Below are 25,088 nucleotides of genomic sequence, written 5' to 3' on the forward strand. Positions count from 1 at the left end.
TAAGCTAAATTGTTTGCTGTTCAGGGAGTGTTTGATTCATAGAATTTAAACCCTGTGTGTATGAACCAAACAGACCTATTGTGACATGTATTCCTTGAATAAAATCAACCTACCAACTTTCTGCTGCCCTGATTCATTGGGGTTGCCTGGCATTGGCTGCTGGCACACATAGAGCAGAGGCTGAAAGAGGGTATTATTGATCTGGGCGCAGGCAGATCTGAGCCTCCAGTCCTCCTCTCTCTGTTCATTGTTCTCATTAGACTGACTGAGCTTTTTGATAAGGCTTTGTGGGGCACGACAACCCTCGAAAATGCACCTTTTGTAATGGTGTCTTTCCTCTGTGACTGATAGCTGTGGGGAGATGGGTCTTGCTGACTCTAAAGTTTCTGCCAACTCACTGAGATGGCCTTACAATCACTATCATTCAAACTCGGACCTCTGAAAGAAAGACTCTTCCAGAGGTAGGCAAACGCATTTAACTGAATTGCTTTCGTAGTGTAAACGCTCGAGGTCGAATGTGTTCGAACAGCCACAAAAGACTGTCTACTCTCTGCCTACAGTCCTAATGCGTTATGGGAAGTGCACTAGCCAGACGGCATTTAAACTTTGTGAACTGAAGACCCAAGTTTGGTTTGGTTTGAACGCACCAAACGCAATGTTCTCTCACCATTCCTGATTTATAACACACTCATAGCGTCCACTGTGGTCTTATGGCTGTCAGAGCAGAAGTGAAAGCTGATTTCACATAGACCCTCCCCTCGAAGAAATCAGGACAGAAGTGGTTGAGTGGACAAAAGAGAAGGTTTAAAATACCAGGTGTAAACATGTATGTCTACTTGTGATCCGATCTACCTAAATGCATCTTAATATCAGGTCTAAACAGGGCCTGAGCAGAACAACTTTTTCCATTCCACTCCGCTGCTTTTTCATTGTAAACCTGCACTATCCACAAGTTTCCTACGCCCCATGAAACCTTGCGTCAAAAGTGGGAGCGTCTTCCGGTTCGAAGTAAACAAGCGGGACTTGTTTAAGCATTTCTATCGTAGTTTATGCGCACGTTTTCGTATCAGATAGTACATTTATCTGACTCAAACGACTGCATAAATTGTATGTGCATTTATAGAATTCATTCGCATCTTGGCGTTTCCATTCAGCATTTTTGATGCTTAAATAACGTTATCCCAAAATGCGCATAAAAATAGGTAGATGGAAACATTGCTTATTGACATTCAACAGTTGAGTCATTCAAGCTATCCAAATTGGCTAACAATCTGGGAACACATCCTCAACGAACTTTCAAAAGGGTGAAACAACAGTACCTTTACCCTCCGCGGTAGTTGGTTGGGAGGATGACGTGAAGAAGTGGCCTTCGCGAACGGTAGCATTTTAAGCTATTTTCTAGATTCAGTAGCCTGTGATGGTAAGGCGATGAGCAATTTGAAAAGCTCAGAGGCGTATCAGTATCTGTCAGAAACGATCTAAAAGCGGACATTGAGCTGAGCCTGAGCCTACACGTATCCCATCACAAGGCATGGTGAAGTACAGACAGCGGTTGTTCATGAATTGGGGCCAGGACGCTGTTGTAGTCATGCAGCAGCACTTTGGTGGAAGGTCAGTAAAGTAAGGAAGGACAATTAAGGACACGAAAATTGTATTGTGATATTATTAATTAACTAATAAATGTACTAAATGAAATGTTTAGTGTGTGTCATTCTGCAAAAGTTGCTTCACAGTAACCTTCGCTTAACCCTTGTGGCACCATCTGATTAAAAAAAAAAGTAAAAATTATCATTTTGAAACCTTGCCAATGATCCGAAAAAAACTTAGCCTCTCCACTAACTAGCACATAACATACCATTGGAATACTACTTCCGCCGCCTCACCGGAAGTTGTACCCACGTTCTTTTTTACTGTAGCGCCCCCCGAAACAGGTGGATACGAACATGTTTGACCGTTGCACTCGTATCGAGTCTCGCGCATGAAAGCGTTCTAAAAATGCAGGGCTTAAAGGGTTCGTTCACCCAAAAATGTAAATGATCCCTTAATTTACCTTTCAGCCAAACGCAATCGGAGTTATATTAAAAATATCCTGGCTCTTCCAAGCTTTATAATGGGAGTGAATAGTAACAGAGATTTTTGAAGCCCAAAAAAAGAACATCCATCCATCATAAAAGTAATCCATACACTCCAGGGGTTAATAAAGGCCTCCTGAAGCGATTGTGTTTGGGCGAACTAACCCTTTTAAGTTACATTAAGTTAAACTCGCAAAAAAACGCATCTCAAGACGTTGCCTTTTTTCTATTCTACTGCTCGTGTTCTATGTGAATGGCCCTTAAGGCCGCGTGTCCACCAAAGCATCTTTAGTGGGTGCTTGAGTGTTTTGGGAGCGCACCCTTTTTTTTTTTCAGTTAAAGGGATTGTTCACCCAAAAATGTAAATTCTGTCATTTACTCACCCTCAAGTTGTCCCAAACCTGTATGAGTTTCTTTGTTCTGCAACAGGACACTGTCTGCAACAATAACAAGTATGGAGGACATGCAAGCAGCGCTGCTTTTGTTGGTTATGTATTGGTTTACTAAAGAGGTCATTAACAAAACGGCGGAAAAGAGACGAGCACTGATACTAAAGCGTATTCTGAAAGCTTGTAAAGCTAGATTTTAAATAATCCAACGTATGTTATTATCAGCTATTACGGACAGTGACCATGAGATGGCTGAGACAACGCGCGCCATCGGACAGAAAGAGCAAGACTGATATTTACTGAGCGCTGAGAAAATACTGAGAAATATCTACCCGGAACTTCATTTAGACCCTGGTTCCTGCGGTCGAAACGCACCGAGTACCAGCCCAAAGTTCCTAGTTCCTGGGGAGAGTTCCTGCGGTGGAAACGCGGCTATAGTATATTTTTCCCTACTATGGTAGTCAATGGTTGCTCTATCTGCTTGGTTACAAATTTTCATTTTTGGGTGACCTATCCCTTGGAGACGCTTTGCTTGATATGATACGGAATATCCTCGGACGTGTTACTAGTATCTAATTTCACAGATTGTTTCTATATAAAATGTTGATACATTGTAAAGTATTTGCTCTGGCTCTTGTTTTAAATTATTTTGTTCCGTTATTATGCTGGTTGGCAGAATGTGGCAAATAGTCTGTGTTGCATTTGTCCCGCTCTTCCACTGTGATTTGGTCGACTTGGTAAAAAGTGACAGTGAGCGCTGCGTTTTACTTTAAAGTTGAACATTCTTCAACTCTCGGCAACCGGGAAATAAAATGGCGAACGCTTTAGCATGAAATAGACATTCAGCATCTCGTTAAGCTCCTGGTGTAAAAAAACGCAGTGCTCCCATTGAAAACAATTCGAAAAAACACTTTGGTGGACACGCGGCCTAACCCCATGTCTACACTGGATGTGATGTGACCGTTGCGTTTTTGCATTCCACTGCTCGGATTTTCATGTCGTACAGTGTGATTTGTAATGATCTTATAGGATTGCTGAAATCGCACTGTCTGTATCAGGCATAAATTGTGCCGCTCAAGTTACACTTTATTATTTTATTTCCCCACACCCGACCTGTTATTGTCTTATCATCCATTTCAGATAAACACGTCCATAAATGGACATCAAACTGTGATAGGCCACTTTTCATACTGCTTCATGCTGGCTCCATCTGAAAGCTGAAGTAGCTGCTTTGCATTTATGTATAATGGCACCTTCTAAGGAACAGCCTTCGATGGCACCATCATGTCTAATGATCTAGAACAAATTCAAATGAGCTTTAGTCACAACCAAGCAAGTTAATGGCTATTTCTCACAAAAAAAATCATACGTTGACTAGTTTCAACGGCGATGCCATTCTTTCCACGAACCGCTCCCACAGGATCAAGGCAGAGAAGGATGCGTCTTCAAAATCTGACCAGATGAAGACATCTCAGTCAGTAGACTGGATGTTACATATTTATTTGATTCAGACATGCCTTGATTCTTTCTCAAATTGTGTAACATGTCTAGTGATAAGCATCAACAGTATAGGATGATGAGGCCTCTCATAAGTGCTGATGGACACCACGCACACTGTAGGGAGCCGATTGTAGATTAGCATTTTACTCTGAATCCTTGTTCTCATGAATGCTGTATGAAAAGATCCAGGAAGCTACCAGGAAAATCTAATGGAGCTGAACAAAACCTGACTGGGTGACATTAGGAGCTGGACTCAATGGGATGGAGTCTTTGTATTGAGGTGTTCTGAGCACCATAGTGTGTTTATCTATCATGAGCTTATCAAATGTAGTAAGTTTGATTAATGTTCTGCAAGTATAAAACCAGTGTCATTTTTATGAAACCCATTTCTCCTCTCTATGAACTAGAACTACACTTGCTGTTAGACAAGTAAATTTACATTTAAGTTAGGGCTTTCACGATTCCTCGATTTAAATTAGTGTTTTTAGCAATTTACTCATGTTGATAAACCGCCAAAATACTTGAAGGGACGTATTCCATAGATGAGAATCCATGAACTGCATTTAGGCTGTTTTCTAAGGCTGCACAAAATATTAAAACCATTGAATTATTCATGTGTGCAGGTTATGTTTCTTAAATCTCAGTAGCTCTGTTAACAATCTCCATGTCTGCATGTAACGTTTCAGCGTAATGTGTGCCATTTCACAGAAAATTGTGACCTAAATCATTTATAAACGTACACCAACACTGGAGAATACATCAATGTTTCTAAATATGTGAATTGTTGTCATCACAAATTAAATTTTGAAACCCTCGCTCTGAGTTTGCACGTTTTGATGTCCACATGTTCTTCAAAAAAATGTATATTGTAAAGAAGTGGCCAAATATTAAAGATTAAGTTGACACTTGAATTAAATGTTGTTTGGCCAATATTAATAAAGGATTTAAAGTGTTGTAACAAATTACTAGGCTGCTCTGAAGGCATTTGTTATAATACATAAAGTACAGAAGTTGATTGTTCATATTATGAATTTTAACAGTGCGGCTCTTTAAAACGTATGATTCGATTGCCTTTTATATTTTATTTTGGCTATTGTTTACTTCATATCTGTTTTTATTACCAAAAAATGTTTACTCGATTAATCTTTAAAATATTAGAATGGTTACTCTATTACCAAAATAATGGTAATAGAGTAATCTTTAGTGGCTGTCCTAATTTAAATCATGTTCTTCGTCACTGGTGAGTTGCACCAATTACATTCATATGCTAAAGCCACGCTTAATTTTTAAATTCAACCACATCCGGCTTTATGAATATGAACACACTTACTTATTATAATAATGTAGGTGGATGTTGTTAGATTTACTGTACCTTGATGAATTTATTTCCTTTTGTACACTGAAAGCGTATATAGACTTGTTAGTGTTTTCTGTGCTGACTTGCTGGAAAGCCACAAAGTAATTTTAGGTGACTTGGGGAAAAATGCTTGCAACAGGAAATCAAATCCACGTTTGAGGCACTTGGATATTCATTGCAAAAGGCCAAAAACAAAACCTAAATTATGTTTCATGCTGACTTTAACTTTTCAGACTTTTAATATTTCGTAGGCCATTCGACCACACAAAGGTCTCATTATTATACAATATATATTATTACTAAAATAATCATATTGTGACCACAAATAGAGTTGTGGCAAAATGAAGGCTGATGTAACGAAATGGCATGACATCACTTTGAAACAGCAGCTCTATGAATGGTGTGCAAAGCCTTTTCTCTCCTAATGAAGTCTTGTTTTGTTCATATTTTTCTGCCAGTAGAAACATCTTGTGCTGTAATGGTGTTCACACTTATTCTCTTAAAACAAAATCTCATACCTCGGTTGATGTAGAAATGCAGGAAAGGGAACGGTTCTCTTTGCATTCACATTGTACCAGACCTTGCATGCAGTGTTCCAGTTGAAACCTCAGGTTTTTGATTTAATTGATTGAACTTAAGGTAAACATTTGCGCTTGTGTTAATGTATATCATTTTAAATGTGGTGATCTGTGTAATTTTTATTAGATTTGTATAATAACTTGTGGGCACAACATTTAAAATTGAAGAGACAGTGCATTTAAATGCTCGTTTTAAGCGAGGCGTACATCTTTGAACACCACTGGAGATGCAGTTTGGGTGGGCGAACCTCTCTGAGGCTGCAGGAATCACTGTATCACGAGCTCCTCGGGTGCTGAGTGTGTAGCGCCGTCACTTCTCTTTGAAGCACATGGCGCATACTGTCTATACATTCATTTAATTGAGGTTTGATAATCGTTCAGAGCACGGTTAATTATGCTGCATAATTAACCGTGGCATTCCAGTACATAAGAAATCTGTGTGGTTTTCCAGACTCTGTCGATCTGCTCATGTGGCAGGAAATCTGTAGAGCTGTGAAGCACCTTTTTATTTTTTTAACTGGAAAATGATATTCTGTGTTTGACTCCTTAAAGCGATATTTCCCTCCCTAGTACCTCATATGGAGTTATCTAATTTTTTCTTTTCTTTCCTTAAACAGGTACAATGGTTCACTCCCCAATGGAGACAGAGGGCGAAGGAAAAGCCGGTTTGCCCTTTATAAGAGAGCCAAAGCCAACGGTGTCAAACCCAGCACTGTACACATCCTTAACACGCCACAGGCCAGCAAGGTAATCGCATATCAGCCATAACTCTGAAACCTAGTCATCTGTGAGGTTTTTTTTTCTTCTTCTTTTAATAGTAAAATTAAAGCTGTACTGCCTTTTTTGCAAAATAATTTTGTCAGATAAATACCTTAACCAAGTTAAGTGTGGTGTTCTTCTCTCATATATTTAAAATAACTTTGATGGTTTAAGCTAACTTTTAGAATCATCCCCCTCTGGACATCTACTGTTTATTTGGTGTGGTTAGTGCCACAATAGTGCTATTTAAGACTCTGCTTAGTGTGGACTGATAGGCCCAAGTCATCACTGGTGCACTGCTGCTCCAGTTGCCAAAAATGTCTTTATTACTTTAATTTCTGCAGTTAGACCATTGATTTGTAGAGTGGGAGAAGTTATCAAATTTCTTGCAAGGCCAGGTTTCTAAAAGAATACCTTGACGATCAAGCCTGTAGTTCTCCCTTTCATCATATAACTGCAATACATTCCCTGTGTATTACACTCCCTGCTCCCTTCCTCTACTCTCTCTGCTGCCATAATCATATTGTTACTCATAACTAGGTTAGGATCCCTCTCCAGCCCTCTTAATTAATTTAGGAGCTGAAACCTAGTCTTCACACTTAGGGACCTTTATGAATCACACTTGCTCTTAAGTCTAGGAATAAGAGTAAAATTACGTCATTCTTAGGGCCAGATTTACTAAACGGGGTAAATTAGCATGAGAGCACAATAAAAAGCGTGAATGGGAGTGGAAAGTTCTGTGGGTGATTTTACTGACAGTGCGCACATTAAAGAACACGGACGCAGCCGGATCATTTCCATAATGACCAACACAATCTACCAAAAGCAGCGCAAATTAGTGTCAGGTTGAAGACATGCTTTTTTTCTGGGCGGTAAATGCCACAAATACCAGTAAATTGACTAGCGCAAACCTTGGGGTGCGTTCACACTTGTAGTTCTGTTCGTTTGGTCCGGACAAAAAACGAAGGCTGTTTTCACACCTACCTTGTTTGGTCCGGATTTTCGGACTTTTCAGTTTGGTCCGAATCAAAATTACAGGTGTGAAACCTCCCCTGTACCACAGAGGTAGTCTCGGTCCCGATCAAACTGAACTAAGGTTCGGTTCGTTTCTAGTGTGAAAGCATTTTCTGTATGGTTCGTACTTTCAGACCATTTACAGGAAGTTTATGTTTAAATATTATAATGTAATTTTTAAATTCAATCTAGGCTACATTGATTCTGAAAAGTGAAAAGATGCGCAATATGTCAGAAGACAGAAGGTCAGAAATGATTTTGAGAGAAATGTTGTATGATTTTGCTTAGAAAGCCTTTCTTTAATGTGAATTTCGTTTCGTATAAATTGTCTTCATTTTAATCAACGTTTAATCAGATAATTGCATGGATTTAATAAATAAGAAGCAAATAGTCTAGCAGACAATAATCGCGGGAGCGATCACATGAACTGTAGCGCGTCTCAAATAAACCGAAACTCAGCAGGCTACTTGTCTCACAAAAATGAGAAATATGTGTATATAAAGCTTGAAATGTCCACTTTTAAACGTAACGAAAAGAAAATAGTCAAGCAATGCGCACTGTTCAATAGTGGCAACGATATGCGTCCGTTCATTCATTCTTGTCAAAGACGCTGACGTCAGACGCTCGTCCGTTTACAAACCAATCAATGTCCAGATGCCGCCCACATAGATGATGACGAGTGGACGCAAGTGTGTCGCGTAAAGTACTTTAGTCCGCTCGCATAATTTGCAATGTGAAACCAAACCAAAACTAACCGAATGTATAAAATGTATCAAAACATGAACATCGGTTCGGACCATGGTGTGGACTTTCAGGTGTGAAAACGCCCTAAAACAAAACATATAGTCCTGGTCCGCTTCGCATTCACACTGGCAATTTTAACAGCAAACCTAAAGTTACAGAACCAAAGGCATAGGGATACGGTCACAACCTGATTGGTCGGCTTTTATGACGTATATTTCGCGACGGAGCTGCTTACCGAACATTCAAAACAATGCTGTGTGCTGGATTAAACGCGATCATTTTATGCGTGTACATGGTTTTATTTTTACCCGCTGAGAACTCCCGAAGAGCTCATAAAATGTTCAAAACATTCAAAACAACAGCAGGATTTCCTCCGTTGTATGCAGAAACGAAGATCTGCATATATTGATGAGGCACTTTACCTCCTCGTTGCTCCACGTTTGCCCTCTACTCATTTTGGATACACTGATCTTTCCGCGTCGTCAAATCAGCTGACTTGTAGCATCGCATCTTGGGACATCACGTCCTGTTTTTGGTCCGTTTACATGTCTTTGGTCCGTGTTGCGTTCATATATCAATCGAACCGCACCAGAGTTTGTTTGGAAGGGGACCGAGACCCATCTTTTTAGCGGTCTCTGTCTGCTTGTTTGGTGCGCACCAGGGTTCGGATGGCAGCGTTCACATATGTTCAAATGAACCGCACTGAGCAATCGCACCAGGGTTCGTTTTAATCGAACTAAAAATGACAAGTGTGAATGCACCCTTAGTAAATAACCTTGCGTGATTCATTTAAATACTCTCCTCTCATAAATTGTGTCTGAAAGGGAAGCTTCTCATGCATATGCAAGAAGGTCAGCCGCAAAAATAACCCTGTCCACGTGTCTTTAGTAAATCCTGATAGTAGCTTTTTTTTATTGCACACTTAAGACTACAATTTTACTCTGAGTGGATTTATTCATATGGCGCCAGAAGTGGATTCTTACTGGGAGTGAACTTGAATGAGATTGACATCATTGTGGGGATGGAGAACATCTGAATGCCAAGGTGTTGGGGTCCTACCTTAACTCTCCATCCTGATTACCAGCAAACATAAAGTACTTAAGCATCTGAACTTTATTGAGCATAAAGGAAAACCGAAAGGAAAACGCAGAATATGCATTGTGAGAAAAGGAATTTCAGTGCAATGAAGCCTGCAATTGCCATTGTATTTTGCTTTAACCATGAAACCATATGCAATTTGATATACTTGTTTGTGTGTATTTGGCACACAAAAGTGCGCATATGCGTTTGTATACTGAAGTATTTAGAATCATCGAAGAGAAAATCGGGATGGTTTTCTTTTTTTCTCCTCTCTCCCACCCCAATAATATACTATTATAAATAATCTGACATTAATGGCACAACCAAATGCTTTGCCCTTTTGAAGGTGTTGCCTTTCAGTTTATATTTTACAGCAAGGGTGTGTCAACTCATTTTAGATTGTGGGCCATGGAGAAAGGTTTGCTTAGGGGGCTGATCTTTGTTTGTTAAACCATGCCGTACTCATGCAAGCGCATGATCAACATGCTTTTCTGGAGTCCAAATCAACTTTATGAAATGGCAATTCATGGAATTTGAAATTAATTATTTCACAAGACTTTACAACTCCACATAGCAGTGAGAAGTTGTAGAGTATGTTGGATTATTGCCCAGTTGTGAAGCTGCGCAATGCAGTGTTTAGTTAAGAAGCGCACTGACTGTGACTTTTAGTTACTCCAACATTGGGTACGATAGCATATTTAACCCCACCTTCTCTGCTTGCTTCTGGGACATTCTTCAGAGATTTACAGGGTGGTACTAAACATGGGTGGGGTTGAGTTGTAAAACGTTCACTGTCATTCAGAGCAGCCACTACTAATAAACAAATCCGTGCTGATACTTGGCCATCTCCAGATGTTATTGTGAAATGCATGGAGCTGGATCAGAGACTATCCTTCCCTCTGATACTTTAAAGGGGTCCTATTTTGCCCCTTTTTACAAGATGTAAAATAAGTATCTGATGTCTGAGTGTGTATGTGAAGTTTTAGCTCGAAACACCCCACATATTTTTTTTATGTTTTATATATAAAATATGTCTCTTTAAATGCAAATGAGCTGCTGCTCCCGGCTCCCTTTCAAGAAGAGGGCGGAGCTTCAAGAGCTTGCGTTAGCAGCTCCAATTACCTCACACAGACACACTGAAAATATCAGAAACTGTTCAGTCTTTATGTTCAAAATGAGTTGGACAATGAAGTATTGGCTATTAGTATTACTGTATTAGCAGGTTTACTGTATTAGCAGGCTGTCACTTTAAGACCTAATGCACAGATCTGATTGACACATTCGGTTTCTTTCCCCAACTGATATCTTTCACTTAAAGCATAACCGACTGGGTTTACATGAATACTCATCAAGACAGCCATTTTGTCATAACTGTGTGTGTATTTGACCGTTTGAGTGTGTAACAACAAGACACGAAACAGAACTGAAGGGATCAAACGCTTTCAGAGAGGCGGCTTGTGCGCACGTTTCGGTGTGCGTGTCAGACAGCAGACAGCGCGAGACTGCAAGGAGTTGTTTTTCGCAAGTTATTGCGTTTAATAACTCTTTTTAACGTCAAGAAAGTCACATGTAACAGTCGTGTGGCCAGTCTATTCTGTTATATGCGTCGACCTAAAACATACACTTTTCACATGTTGAAGTAGCCTATTAAAATCATTCATATTATTAGATATTGCGTGCCGTTGCGATATGCATATCGCGATATGAACATTTGCGATATTTAGATAATTTCGATATATTGTGCAGTCCTAGTATTAACCCCAATGGTAGTATTACATTTGTAGTATTTTGATTGTGACTTCTATCTCGCTGACTTAATTTGAATTCTTTTTTAAAATGTGGTTGGTGGCTCCTCTGCGATTGCTAATGTCAGCTGAAGGCAAACTGCCAACAGTCGGCATTGTCTGAGGGGATCTTTCTCAATGAGAGCTGCTTCATTAAAGCATGCAGCTCTGTTCCAAAACCTAGTGAGCTGTCCAGCTAGACTGCATTTTAAGGCATGGGCATTAGGGCACGAGCCTCTATGCACACTTTGGCAATAGAATCGCCATTGGCTAGTAAATATAAAAAAATTTTTTTTATTTATATATATATATATATATATATATATATATATTATTTGTGACTCCTGCTTTGTGTAGCAAAAAACAGAATTACTGCTTATGTAGAGCTTTTCAAATCAGTCGCTTAAAGAGGACATTATGCTTCTTTACATTTAACTACTTTAAAAAAAAAATATTACTGTTGAAAGCATGAAAAAGGTCTGCAATGTTAAAGCACAAAGTCACTCCAAAGGGAGTTATTCACTATATCAGTGTGCACGGTTTCTGAACTCCCTGAAACGGCTTGAGTTTTCTTCTGGGAACATATGTCACAATATTTAAAATGTAAACCCTTCCTGCTTAAAGTATATGCAGAAAAAGGGGTGGGGTTTTGTTGCGCTGTGTTAGTAGTGTGTTTAAACTCGTGGTTATGGTAAGGGGGATGACATTTCCAAAACCCACTCGAATCGATTTGACCAATCATACACTGATCCAGCCGACCAATCAGAGCACATTTTGTTTTTAGTAAGGCGGGGCTTCATAGAGACTGGAACTACAGTGTTACTGACGGACTAGAAAGCGAAGAGCTGCAACAATGTAAATTATGTGGAAAAATGTGTTTGAACATTTAGGAATGGGGTCGACTAGAGCAGGGGTTTTCAAACTTTATGACGCCAAGGACCTCCAATATGATGAACCTTTTATTAGGGACCCCCATATATATATCTATGTATGAAAAACATTAAAAACTGCTAGATAAATTGTATGGGTGACATTATAAATACTACACATTGTTTCCAAACTTAAATTGGCTATATTTAAAGGGGTAGTTCCCCCCAAAGGGAAAATTATCCCATAATTTACTCACTCTCAAGTCATCTTGGGTGTATATGACATTGTTCTTTCAGACGAATACAATCAGAGTTATATAAAAAATGTCCTGGCTCTCCCAAGCTTTATAATGGCAGTGAATGGCAGCCCAAAAATTCAAGCCCAAAAAAGTGCTTCCACACGGCACCGGGTCCCAGACCTTCTGAAGTGAATCGATGGGTGTGTGTAAGAAAAATATCCATTATATATTTAAAAATTCTGGAGAGTATGTAGGCTATACAGCAAGACACATTTAGATATGAAACAGTTTGAATGTTCGTTAGACTTAAACCATTTTTGCTTTGTCTTTTTTATTCTCTGGAATTTTCTGGGGACCCCTTGGAACCTTCTGGAGGACCCCTGTTTGAAAACCTCTGTACTAGAGGTTTTCAAAAACAAAATCAAGACTTTGTAAAAGGCATATGCCATTTTTATTTTAATCTAATAGTAAACAATTACAATTTTAACTATTTTTAAAGGCTTAAAATGACACTACACTGCAATGTAAATTTTCCCAGTTAGTGACCTTTTCAAAAAGGTTTACAGAGGACCGCTAACTTGAAGGAGGTCACCTACAAGTGGCCAATTGTTCATTGTGCTTGTTTGGTCCATGATCAACAGAGCAGAACCCTAAAGCTACGTTAGGTCACAGGCTGAGAATAGCCATGGCATTGTGCCACCTTACATCCATTATCCTTAACTCCTCAATCTTTACCTGCCTGATTCTAACAGGGCTCTACGCTTCTCTCTCAAGTTCTCTGAAGTTTAGTCCTCAGTAAAATTGCTGCGATTTATCATAATTTTCACACCGGTTTCAGCGTTTAAATGGATATTAGGTCCTATCGGTCCTATCAGACTCTCGTACGTTTCATGTGTACAGAGAGTCTGGCCACTCTCCATTTGACAAGCGATAACTTCCTTGAAGGCGGGTGCTCTGTTGAAGTTTAAAACTATTAGATCTGCCCAGAGACACTCTGGATCTGCCATAACCAATCGCTAACGTTTGGTCGTGACTCATGCCATCTCGAACTAGCGCATGACATCAACGTCATCCTTCTCAGCCCCTCCCTCTGTTCGCTGATTGGACCGGTTAAAATTTGACCGGCGAAAACCAGAGAATATACCGCAATCCCAGACGGAGTACTGAGTGAAAATGAAAATGGAGCGGAAGTGTGTAGGAGAGCGGATCCAGGCTAGGTTAAAAATGCACTCAAATTAAAATATCTAAAAATAAATGGACGTTAAACCCATAAACTGGTATAAAAATAAAATCCCGGTTTGTTTTGAACTGTTCACGAGCTTTGATTGGTTTTTGCTTTTTTTTTGTCGCACATAGTAATTTCGCAAATGTGACTGAAGTCGCACTGTTTGGTTAATTTTAAATGTAGTCTTTTTTTTTTTTTTTTTTTTTTGGTGTCATTTAAAAAAAAAGGTGATATATTTGTGACATGTTTGTTTTACACACAGACCCATGCTCCATAATTAAAGTCTCATGAACGTAAGGAATGTTTTCTTCTCGCCATGAAACTCGCTGGCATGCTGTATTTTTGGGGAGGTTTTGTTACTGTTGGCTGCTTATTATCCGTCCGCAGTGCCTCGTCAGAGCCGAAAATAACCCAGCGCACAGTCATCTGTGAATCACGCTGTTCTTTGGGGTCACAATGCTCTGAGGTGGAAGGCCTTCCATGTCTCCAGGCGTCGGTCTGAAAGGGTTAACTAAAAAAACGACCAGTTCTCCAGCAGTGACACAAGTGCAGCTGCATCATTGTAATGTTAAAGTTGAACAAAGAACAGGCTCTGTGATTACTCCCCGCGTACCAGCAAACTCCTTTCAGATAGTGGGTCACAAAATGTCACTTAACTATTCCAGGAACAATATGTGATTGTTCATGGATGTCTTGGAGGTTTTTTCAGAGGTTAGAGTTGCATTGCCACTTGCATTGTGGGCTGTCCAGTGCTGATGGAGGGTACAGTCGAATTGTATCCTGTGGCTTGAGGTTGGTGGCCGCAGCATCTCGTGTGTTTACAACAAACGCGAGGCCCAAGCTGCTCCGGCGTCTCACAGATGGAGCTGCTTCAAATACCCTGTTGCCCAACGGGTGCGGCTCCGCTAGGTCTATTGTTTGGGGTGTTTTTTTGTTGTTGTTGCTTTTGTGGCCCACTGTAAAACCGCAGTGGGATGTGGGGGATGGATATCTGGATGGGACCCCCTGTTGTGACCTGGCAGTGAGCGTGGAGAGCTGCCTAATGTTTCACCCTCAAGCCTCTTTGTTCCACTTTACTATGGGCACAAATGTGCCACCAACAATAACGTCCCAAAATTTAAACTGGATGCCAGTCATACACGCCAAACTATGAGTCCCGTCACAACATAATTGAGCGCTTTGGTCTAAGGCTGGGTGGGTTAGATAAAAAAATAAACAATATTGTGACATTTTGCCTTATGACAATACTCAGTCAGTTTATCTGTAGTCGTGTGTTTTGTTCTGAAATGGCTAAAAAGACAAAATGTCTTAATCCATAATTGTGATCACGGCTAACTACCACAGCCAGTTAGATTAAAAACTATAATGCACTAAAATCTATTTAAAATGATAATTGCTGTTTTGTGCATTTGTTTTATTTTTATTAAATGAACACAGGGAACAATATTCAATTTTGTGCATCAGCATAATACATTAGTAAGCAGCTAGTAGAAGACTTGCCAGCCAATAAGATTTCTTCCTGGCCAATTTTATATTTCTTTTATATTAGGTGCTTTATATTATTTACAAGTTTCTTTTAAACTTGCTTGTTTTATTTATGAAATATTTTAAAACATTTACTGAAAAAAAAAATCAAAATTCAGTTGCAATTTACTTACAAATTTTGATAAATGCATATTTTGTCAATTGTTGCTCACCTTTCTCTTTCTCAGTGCAACTTGCTGTTAAGACAAACCATTTGGAAAATGTAAATATGTGCAGCCCTTTCAATTCATATATATATATATATATATATATATATATATATATATATATATATATATGAAACTATAAAATGGAAGATATACACTTGGGGAAAGTATCTCTATGCAAAAAGCGTTTTTATATGTTTAAACAAATTTCGGATCCTGTCTACATTTTAAACAATCATTGAGTTTGTTCCTTAAGAACTGAATGTGTGGAAAGGAATCAAACCCTAAATATCTGCCTTATCTTTTATACTTGTGAGTTATGAGACACAAGAGTGAGCGCAAAACTGTCCTACTGGCACTTTTTTTCCCCTTTTTTTAGGAAAATTACTCGAAGCACATTTTGCATGACTTCCATTTTCATGTTTATGTTGCCGGACGAAATGCATTTGAGTTTTGGAAACTTTGTTTTAGGATTAGAAAACGTATACAGACTCAGCCGGCATCACTATTTAGTCTGAGATATTACTGGGCATATTTGAGGCGTGAAATTTTGGCTTTCAGTATGCATATGTGAACTGTTTGTGACCTCTAGTGTTATTGAGAACAGTGTTATGCGCTCTCACACAGTCCTGTCCTCGGCATATGACTGGACCGTGAGTTTTAAATACAGGAATGCATTAGGTAGTGTTGTACAACAACAAACCACCTTCCTCTCTTGGCTGTGTTTTTCCATTGTTGCACAGTAGTGTAGTAACCATGACCCAGTTTCCACTCCCTCTTGAGCACACGTGATAGAGATGTGGGTAATTTGGAAATCACAGATTAGAGGAGAGAGAGGGTGAATCAGGAAGCGAGAAATAAGCACGCTGGGAAATTGGCTGTTTAAACACTGGTTTGTCTCAAGCCACCAGAATAGGGTCTACACCATATATGGGCAATATACGGCCCGGGGGCCGGATCCGGCCCGCATAGTGCTTCAATCCGGCCCCCGCGATGCGCTCGATGTGCTGGCAATTTGGATGAAAGTTGAATTTTTGTATTCAGGATTACAAATGAAATGTTTAAGCTTTTGATCGTTATGGTCGCATATATGGGATTTTTACTTCTGTGCCCCTGAGAGTACGGTCCCACATGGTATTTAGGATGTTCAGTGACGTCGCATGACTGCCGGATTCAAACTGTGCTGTTGCGCGTTGGTTGGCGCTGAGCCAGAGACGGACGAGCTCAGCCTCAGCGCTGTCATATCACAACTATGCAGTTTTTTCCTACCTCATAATGTTTATTTTAGGTTTCAGACATTTCAATACACATTAGCACGAGTAAAACAATACATTTAGAGTTTGTAAAATACACACTGATGTCTGTGGAAGCAGCAATAACAATCTATTCAAATATAATTTTTCCGAAGTGATATTATCAGGGTTTTTCCTACATTGAAATTTTTTTGGCGGCCGCCAAAACAAATTTTTGTCCCGCCAAAGCTTTATTTGATGAGTTATTGTGATTTATGAATGATGTAGAATAGATGCTGCGCTTGTGACTGAGTGTCAGAGAACGATCAGAGAGCTCCTCCCCCGCTCGCACTCTCTCGGTCTTCAAAATGAGCATTCTTAGCTTTCTAATATTTCAAAATAATCAAAATCAAAAGGTCGGAAGACCGAATCCATGTTGCACGTGGCGCTATCATACGATGTTTTCCTTGAATTACCGCTGGCTGTGAAATGCGCTCAAAAAACGTTGACTCTGAAAAAACTTTGACCAGCTGGCAAACCATACTTTCAATAAACGGGAAACAAATCCTGTCCGGTTATGAAGTGTTTTCTGTGTGTTGACATCTTTCGCGATGTTCTAACAGACGGGATTCACACACAACGCGTCTGCTAATGTCCAATTCGCGACCTAATGACTCATTTGAACCGAATCATTTTAACGAACAACTGATCTGTCCAACACTGAACTCGCCAATCAGTTTAATAATTTACTCTGAACATCTGAAATGAGAACACAAGTGTGCTTACCCAATTTAGCAAGAGTGGATAGTAAGAATTAGTTTGAATTATCCACAGTCTTTCAGCTTATTTATGTGGACAATGTGTAATAAAATAAATAGCCTAAAATCATTTAGTTTAGACTGGAGTGAGGTGAACCCAGAACAAAGTTGTTATTAGTTAGCTGATAATTTTATGAAATTGTATATGGCAGAAAATTAGGCTATTTGTTCATTTTTTTAATACTACTTTTTAATATTGATATGATTATATACCAAAACAATTATCAGTAAATAGTGTAAAAATGAACAAAAACAAACATCAAGGTATCCCACATGAAAAAAATACTATAGTATATTATAGTAAAATTACTCTAGTAAATACTTAGTGTTTTTGAACCATGCTATAAGTACTACAGTAAATAGTAGTATATTGTAGTATTTACTTTGTTAATTTACTGTAGTATATTTACTATAGTACGGTTCAAAACACTATAGTATTTACTATTAGTTATTTTACTATAATATACTATAATATAATATAGTATTTTTTCATGTGGGATCAAAATAAGAAAAGCAAAAGTTACAAACTTTCTTTGAATTTATTTCAAATGTATTGTCAGTATTGCGCTTGCAGATCACGTGGGTAGGGGACTTTTTTACTGTGCGTGCGTGTGTGTGTATGGATGATCATGTCTGTCAGGCACCACCGAAGACCATTTTTGACCCAGGAAAAACCCTGATTATATCAGACAAACATAGTGGAAGTAACTATTAAGTCTACTCTATTCTTGTTACAGTTCACCGGCCACTTTCTTGCAAGTATTTCGGGAGAAACTGATGACCCTGATTCTCGGAATAAAAGCGATGCATCTGTAATAGTGTTATTGTGGGTGCGGTGTCACGTGACAAATATGACGCATCGCCATGGAAACATTAAGGGGGAACAATCTAAAATAGGAACCGCCTTGAAAAAACTCACTGGGGACGCTGGCTTATCTTTTTATTAAGCTAGTTATCAGTGTGTATTGATCATTGATGGTATAAAGTTAAACAACATTGTTCAGTTTCATGTTGCTATTTCTTATGCATGTCCTGTAGATGGTGATGATGATACAGATTACAGCTACATCAAATTTACATTTTGTGAGACGCATAGGACTATTCCATGTTGTTAATTCTTTCAAGCAAACATACGTGTGATGAAGTTGATCTGCACTTAAATTGTGTTCTATTTTATAAAAGATTTAAACAACATATGTTAAAAAAAGAAATTACAAAAAAAGGAATAATAACAAGTGAAATAAGATGAATATGTTTTTCATTCAGTGATGAAGTTATCCCCAATTAAATTTGATAATTCCAAGCCAGATTGCCTGAAGTCTGTATGTTAATGTAACCTGCACACATACATTTGCAGTTTTGTTAATAGTTTTCGATCTTGAATAGCTACAGCTGGTATGAATGACAGTTGAACAATATGCAGGGTAGTGTAAATTAATCCTTTTAAGTAAATCCAGTTATTGTAACCTTAGAGTAGACTATGTCAGACAGGCCTAGCAAAAATATATATCAGGCCTTGAAATAGGCTGGTAAAAGTCAAAGTAACTGTAGCATTATACATATCTGCATTTAATTAATTTGTACGATTTAATCATGTAACTATGTTTAATTGCAATTGTCCAAAGTGTGGCCCTCCGTTTACTTTGCCAAAGTAACTGTGGCCCTCAGACTAAAACTGTTGCCCACCCCTGGTCTACACACACTCTGCTTTGACATGAACCTAATTCATATCGCAATTCAGATCATGCATGCATATCCGTGACGGCTAATTTTCTTCAAGTAGAAATGATAAAGAATAGATCTCATACTTTTTCGTTTTGTAAGTCATGTGATGCTTGCCTCTTCTTACACTCTTGACTTGAATCATGTATGATTTATTTATAACAAGCTGCATATGACAGCTGTCTCAGTAATGAATGTTTGATGGGGTGTGTTTCACATAGACAATAAAACACTCGTGCATGTTTGTTACAGTAATGTTTTGGTTTTGGACTAACTTTAAACATTTACAAAGGCCAGTTATTAGTAGTGCTGCTTGCTAACCTTTTCACATTTCTGTTTTAGAGGGTAAAGGGCATATAGGCAAGGCAAGGCAAGTTTATTTGTATAGCACATTTCATACACAGTGGCAATTCAAAGCGCTTTACACAGAAATGAAGTTAAAATAGTCATAAGTGAAAAATAATAAAAATATATGTCAGTGGCCATTCAAAGTGCTTTACACAGAAATGAAGTTAAAATAGTTATAAGTGAATAAAATAAAAATATATATAGTATAATAGTTATAATAGGAATTAAAAGGAATTTAAAAGGAAATAAAAATAAAGATGGGGTGGAAGAAAATGGAGAGTCAGGTTTACTTTAAAAATATTTGTCAGGTAACTGTGCGCTTAGACAGTACCCTTACAGACAAATCTTCTTGGCCTAACTTGAGGGCGTTAAAAAATATTTGTCAGGTAACTGTGCATTTAAACATTACCCTTACAGACAAATCTTCCTGGACAGGAACACCAGGGCTATCTCTACTTTGTTCAACCGTCAGAGCGGATCTACACGGTCCTTCCTCTTACCACCAAGGCTATACAGATCTATCCGTCAGAGCGGATCTAAACGGATCATCCTCGCGCGGAGGGATTCCGATTTATCGCTCCCCCGTCTCTCAACCTCTTCCACCCAGACAGCCTTAACAAATAAAAAATAATTAAAAATAAAAGTATAATTAAAAAATAAAAATAAAACCGGGTTAAAATAAACACATAATTAAAGTGCAAGCAGTTCGGACAAAGCACAGAGCACATTGAGTAAATGCATAAGATAAGGTGCAATCAGTCGCACGTACAGTGGCACAGCTCATTCAGTAAATGCACAGCTGAACAGATGTGTTTTGAGTCTGGATTTGAAAATGGCTACTGTTGGAGCACATCTGATCTGTTCAGGAAGCTGGTTCCAGCTACGGCTGGCATAATAGCTAAAAGCAGACTCTCCTTGCTTTGAGTGAACCCTTGGTATTTCTAACTGTGTTGATCCTGATGATCTGAGTGATCTGTTGGGTTTGTATTTAATCAGCATATCTGCAATGTATTGAGGTCCTAGGTCATTGAGTGATTTATATACAAGTAATAGCACTTTAAAATCGATCCTAAATGTAACTGGAAGCCAGTGTAAAGACCTGAGGACTGGTGTGATATGGTCATATTTTCTGGTTCTGGTCAGGATCCTGGCAGCAGCGTTCTGTATGAGCTGTAGCTTTCTAATGGTCTTTTTGGGAAGGCCAGTGAGAAGACCATTACAATAGTCCACCCTGCTGGTGATAAAAGCATGAACGAGTTTCTCTAAGTCTTGCCTGGAAATAAAGCTTCTAATTCTTGCAATATTTTTCAGATGATAGTAAGCTGATTTAGTTATTGCTTTGACATGACTATTGAAACTCAGGTCAGACTCCAAAATCACACCAAGATTCCTGACTTGATTTTTTGATTTTAGACCTTTAGCCTCAAGATATGCGTTCACCTTGAGAATTTCATCTTTGTTTCCTAATGTAGTGATTTCAGTTTTGTCTTTGTTTAACTGCAGAAAGTTTTGGCACATCCAACTGTTAACTTCATCAATGCATTTACATAGAGAGTCAATGGGGCTGTAGTCATTAGGTGATAGGGCTAAGTAGATCTGGGTGTCGTCAGCATAGCTGTGGTAAGCCATTTTGAGTGGCAGCATATACAGGTTGAATAGGAGTGGTGCAAGAATTGACCCTTGTGGGACTCCGCATGTTATGGATGTCCACTCAGACTTATGGTCACCTATACTCACATAATAACCTCTCCCTTCTAAGTATGACCTGAACCATTTGAGGACCATTCCAGAAAGCCCAACCCAATTTTCTAGCCTGTCAAGAAGTATGTTGTGGTCAACAGTGTCGAATGCAGCACTGAGGTCCAGTAGTACCAGAATCGATGTTTTGCCTGTATCTGTATTGAGGCGAATATCATTCATAATCTTTATGAGCGCTGTCTCTGTGCTGTGATGCGGTCGGAAACCAGATTGAAAATTGTCAAAGTATCCGTTTGAGTTCAAGAATTTGTTCAGCTGACTGAAAACAACTTTTTCAATGATCTTGCCTATGAAGGGAAGATTTGAGATTGGTCTGTAGTTGCTCAATATGTAGTTATCCAGATTTCTCTTTTTAAGGAGAGGCTTTACTACTGCAGTTTTAAGGGAGTTTGGAAAAGTCCCAGAAAGAAGTGAGGAGTTTACCACTTCTAGGAGATCTGCTTCTAAACAGTTAAACACACTTTTGAAAAAAGAAGTGGGGAGTGTGTCAAGGGCGCAGGTTGATGTTTTAAGGTGCTGTACCGTTTCTTCTAAAATTTTACCATCAATTGCTTCGAAATCAGTCATGATAACTTTATGAGGTTGTGGTCTGATCTGACTCACTTCAGAGCAACTCAAGGATGTGCTGATCGCATTTCTGATATAGAGGAATCATGTGAAGCCATGCCAAATACTGCAGTCTTCCCTTTTGCTCCACCTGCATCAAAAACTTTCCATACATTTCCAAATAGAAAGAAATATACTTTGATTATGCCGTTTTTCCCTCATTGTCCTTAGTCACTTCCTTGGTACCTATATTTGAAGCTGTAAAGGTTTTAAAGTTAAAGGTTTGAACAAGCAGTGAATTACAAAATACTAGATTTTTACACTTTCTGTAATGTAAAAATGTAATGTATTTGAAATAAAACTAAAAAGCGTTCTCTGTGTGCCACTGTATTGGCGTTGTTTTATGTTGTAGCAGGAAACCCTCCCTGACAGATGCTTTTGTTGTGTTGTGACAGGCGGTGAACTGTAAGGGCCAGCACAGCATCTCCTACACACTGTCCAGAAACCAGACGGTGGTGGTGGAGTACTGCCATGACAAAGACACAGACATGTTCCAGGTACTGTTCTGCAAACGCAAAAAAACGCTTTGAAATATTTTCTCCACTGTTCCTTTGAGCATAAATACTAGGGCTGTCCCCTAATAGTCGACTAAACGTTAGTTGACCAAAATTTTTTTTTGTCAGTTAGTTGCAGGGAAACTAAAAATAAATACTAAAATAATACTAGAAATAACTCCACAGGAAGTGAAGTCATGCAATCCATGAGGTTAACGGCAGGTTCTTGTTGTAATTACAGTATGTCATACAGGAAATCCTATCGTCTATCGACCTTAAATATGACTTATCATTTAAAACCTGTAAGTAGTAGCAACTTTACATTACTCTAACATTGACCTAGATAAACATGTGCTATTATAAGGGGCATTTCCAAGTGTCTGTGCAGAGTGCGGAAGCTGAAGTATTAAGGATCGTTCCCAAAAAACACGTTTTTGCTTAAAAAACACGAGATGCGGGCAGTGGAATGGGAAAAAAACGCAAGCTCAAGACGCGGTTTTTAAAAGATTAACTAATTTTAACTTGAGTGTCGCATTTTTAGAATGCAGTGTCATGCGCGAGAGACACTGCAAAAGATGCAAGACGCGAGCGCAACGGTCAAACATGTCCGTCTAGTGTGTTTACATAGAAAAAAAATGGAAAAGTATTGCATTGGAATGGAAAAACTTTCACGATTACTGCATGACATGGTGGCACTAGTATGCATTTTTCCCCCCCTTATAACAGCGAAAGCAATGTAAAATACTTATTTTGTTTATAAAGATAATGCCTAATTCAAAACTGTAAACTTGTATTTGTTTAAACTCACAATAACGACAAAATGTTGTGCTTTTGTAAAATAAAGAAAACAAACAGGATGCACTTTCTGCCATCTCAGTCTCCGTGAACAGGAGTGCGGCAACTAAAACTCAGTGTATGCTATACTTGCCTCACACACATGAGAAATGTATATGGAAAGCTTGAAATGTCTACTTTTAAACAAACCGATTCAAGTAGAAAACCAATACTCGGATTTATGTAATCTGTATGAAAGGTGCCTTTCTCTCTCTGCTGTGGAGATGGCGAGTCAACGTCGTCAACTTTATCATTGCAGATGACACTCACTACTTTATTAATACATAGGCTAAGTAAAATGTCTCTTTGCTATTTACATTCATAATCATTACTTTTGCCAGTGCTTTGCAGCAAGTTTTAGGCGTATGCTTGAGCACAGAATGGGCATATATTCTGCCCCCAGTATATATTTAAGTAATTAAATTAATATAAACGTGTGATTTAGGCGACTACTGGCGTAATAGTCAGGGGCAGCCCTAATAAATAGTGTCTGCCTGTTGACTGCGCATTTGGCAAATCCCTTTCTCTCCAATTTCAATGTGTCTGACCTCTGCGGCTAATCAAGATCTGTGATATGGGACAGTTATATCAGCTCCCCAAGTCATGTGCTCGGATACAGGGTTGTGCATGTGTGGTGGTTTTTGAGGGATCGAGTCATACAGATCATTGCAAATGGGAAGAAAAGCAAAACAGGAACCAGCAACAGGGACAAAACAGAAACTCTCTCTATAAAAAGGAAATAAAGTGGAGACCGTTGCATCTTTATTTCAGTACTTCAGTATAAGTATTTATAAACAGGATTTAGTGCAATAAGCACCTCTCTATTCTTGGGAATTTCCATCCCACTTTTAAAACTAAAATAGGCTCTTCAAACAAGCCCCGACACATGCATGACTTTTCCAGTCTGTTTACTGTTGAGACAAAATGGTGTAGGGACAGTAATTGTCACTCAGCTCAAAACCATACAAAACTCATTCTGAAATGCGTCCATTGTTTTCTGGATTGATATATTAACTGCCTATTCATGACACGCCTGGAGATGTACAGAATCTTAAGCTGAAATTAATATATATTTATATATATATTTCTTTGTAACAATGTGTCTTGTAACAACATAAAACGATGTCTTTTTCAAATAGATGCTGTACTTTTAAACTTTCTATTCATCAAATAATCCAGAAAATTATATAAAAGCACTGTTTCCATACAAATATTAAGCGGCACAATTTTCAGCTGTTAAGAAATGTTTCTTGCACACTATATCAGCATATTAGAATTATTTTTGACCGATCATGTGACACTTTTCAGCTGAAGCTGTTCCAGTCTGCATTCACCTTTGCAACCACAGAGAAAAGTGATTTTATTTTAAATTGTAATCTTTCAGTTTCTACTGTATTTATCAAATAAATGCAGCCTTGGTGAGCAGGAGGTTTTCAAAAACATTAAATCTTATCAACACCAACTTTCCCCTAATGTTCTTTCTGTCATGACCTGGAATGATTTATCAGACAGTTGTTTGCAGTAAGTACATAATAATTTAATTTGTACGACGTAGCTGAGAAACTTTAATTCTTCTTTGTATCTTAGATCGGACGATCGACGGAGGGCCCTATTGACTTTGTTGTCACTGACACCGTGTCAGGGGGAGGCGAGAGCGAGGACACACCCATCACTCAAAGCACCATCTCCCGTTTTGCCTGCCGGGTGGTGTGTGAACGTAACCCACCCTACACAGCGCGCATCTATGCTGCAGGCTTTGATTCTTCCAAGAATATATTTCTCGGAGTAAGTGTGTTTTCTTGTCTGGTCTTGAAATGGTCTGTGGGACCATTAAGCTTTTATTTATACATGCTTGTGTATGTGCTGTCTGGGGAAGTATCCACTTCTGCTGATCCAGTGGAACTGATCTAAACTTACCTGGTAAATATAGGTGTGTCTGGCTAACTGGAATGACTCACCAATGTGTAACTAAAAA

General features: G+C 38.8%; 1 protein-coding gene across 1 annotated transcript in view; it reads left to right on the forward strand.

Moving 5' to 3' along the window:
* peli2 (pellino E3 ubiquitin protein ligase family member 2) overlaps positions 1-25,088 on the forward strand; it is a 34,799-nt gene that overhangs the window by 3,334 nt on the left and 6,377 nt on the right. Inside the window, exons 2-4 of the mRNA XM_079833425.1 lie at positions 6,514-6,643; positions 22,181-22,282; positions 24,701-24,898. Coding sequence (XP_079689551.1) covers positions 6,514-6,643; positions 22,181-22,282; positions 24,701-24,898 — 430 coding nt within the window. The remainder of the gene's footprint in view (positions 1-6,513; positions 6,644-22,180; positions 22,283-24,700; positions 24,899-25,088) is intronic.

Source organism: Gobio gobio (genome assembly GCF_949357685.1).
Source record: "Gobio gobio genome assembly, chromosome: 13".
In the NCBI taxonomy this organism is placed as follows: domain Eukaryota; kingdom Metazoa; phylum Chordata; class Actinopteri; order Cypriniformes; family Gobionidae; genus Gobio; species Gobio gobio.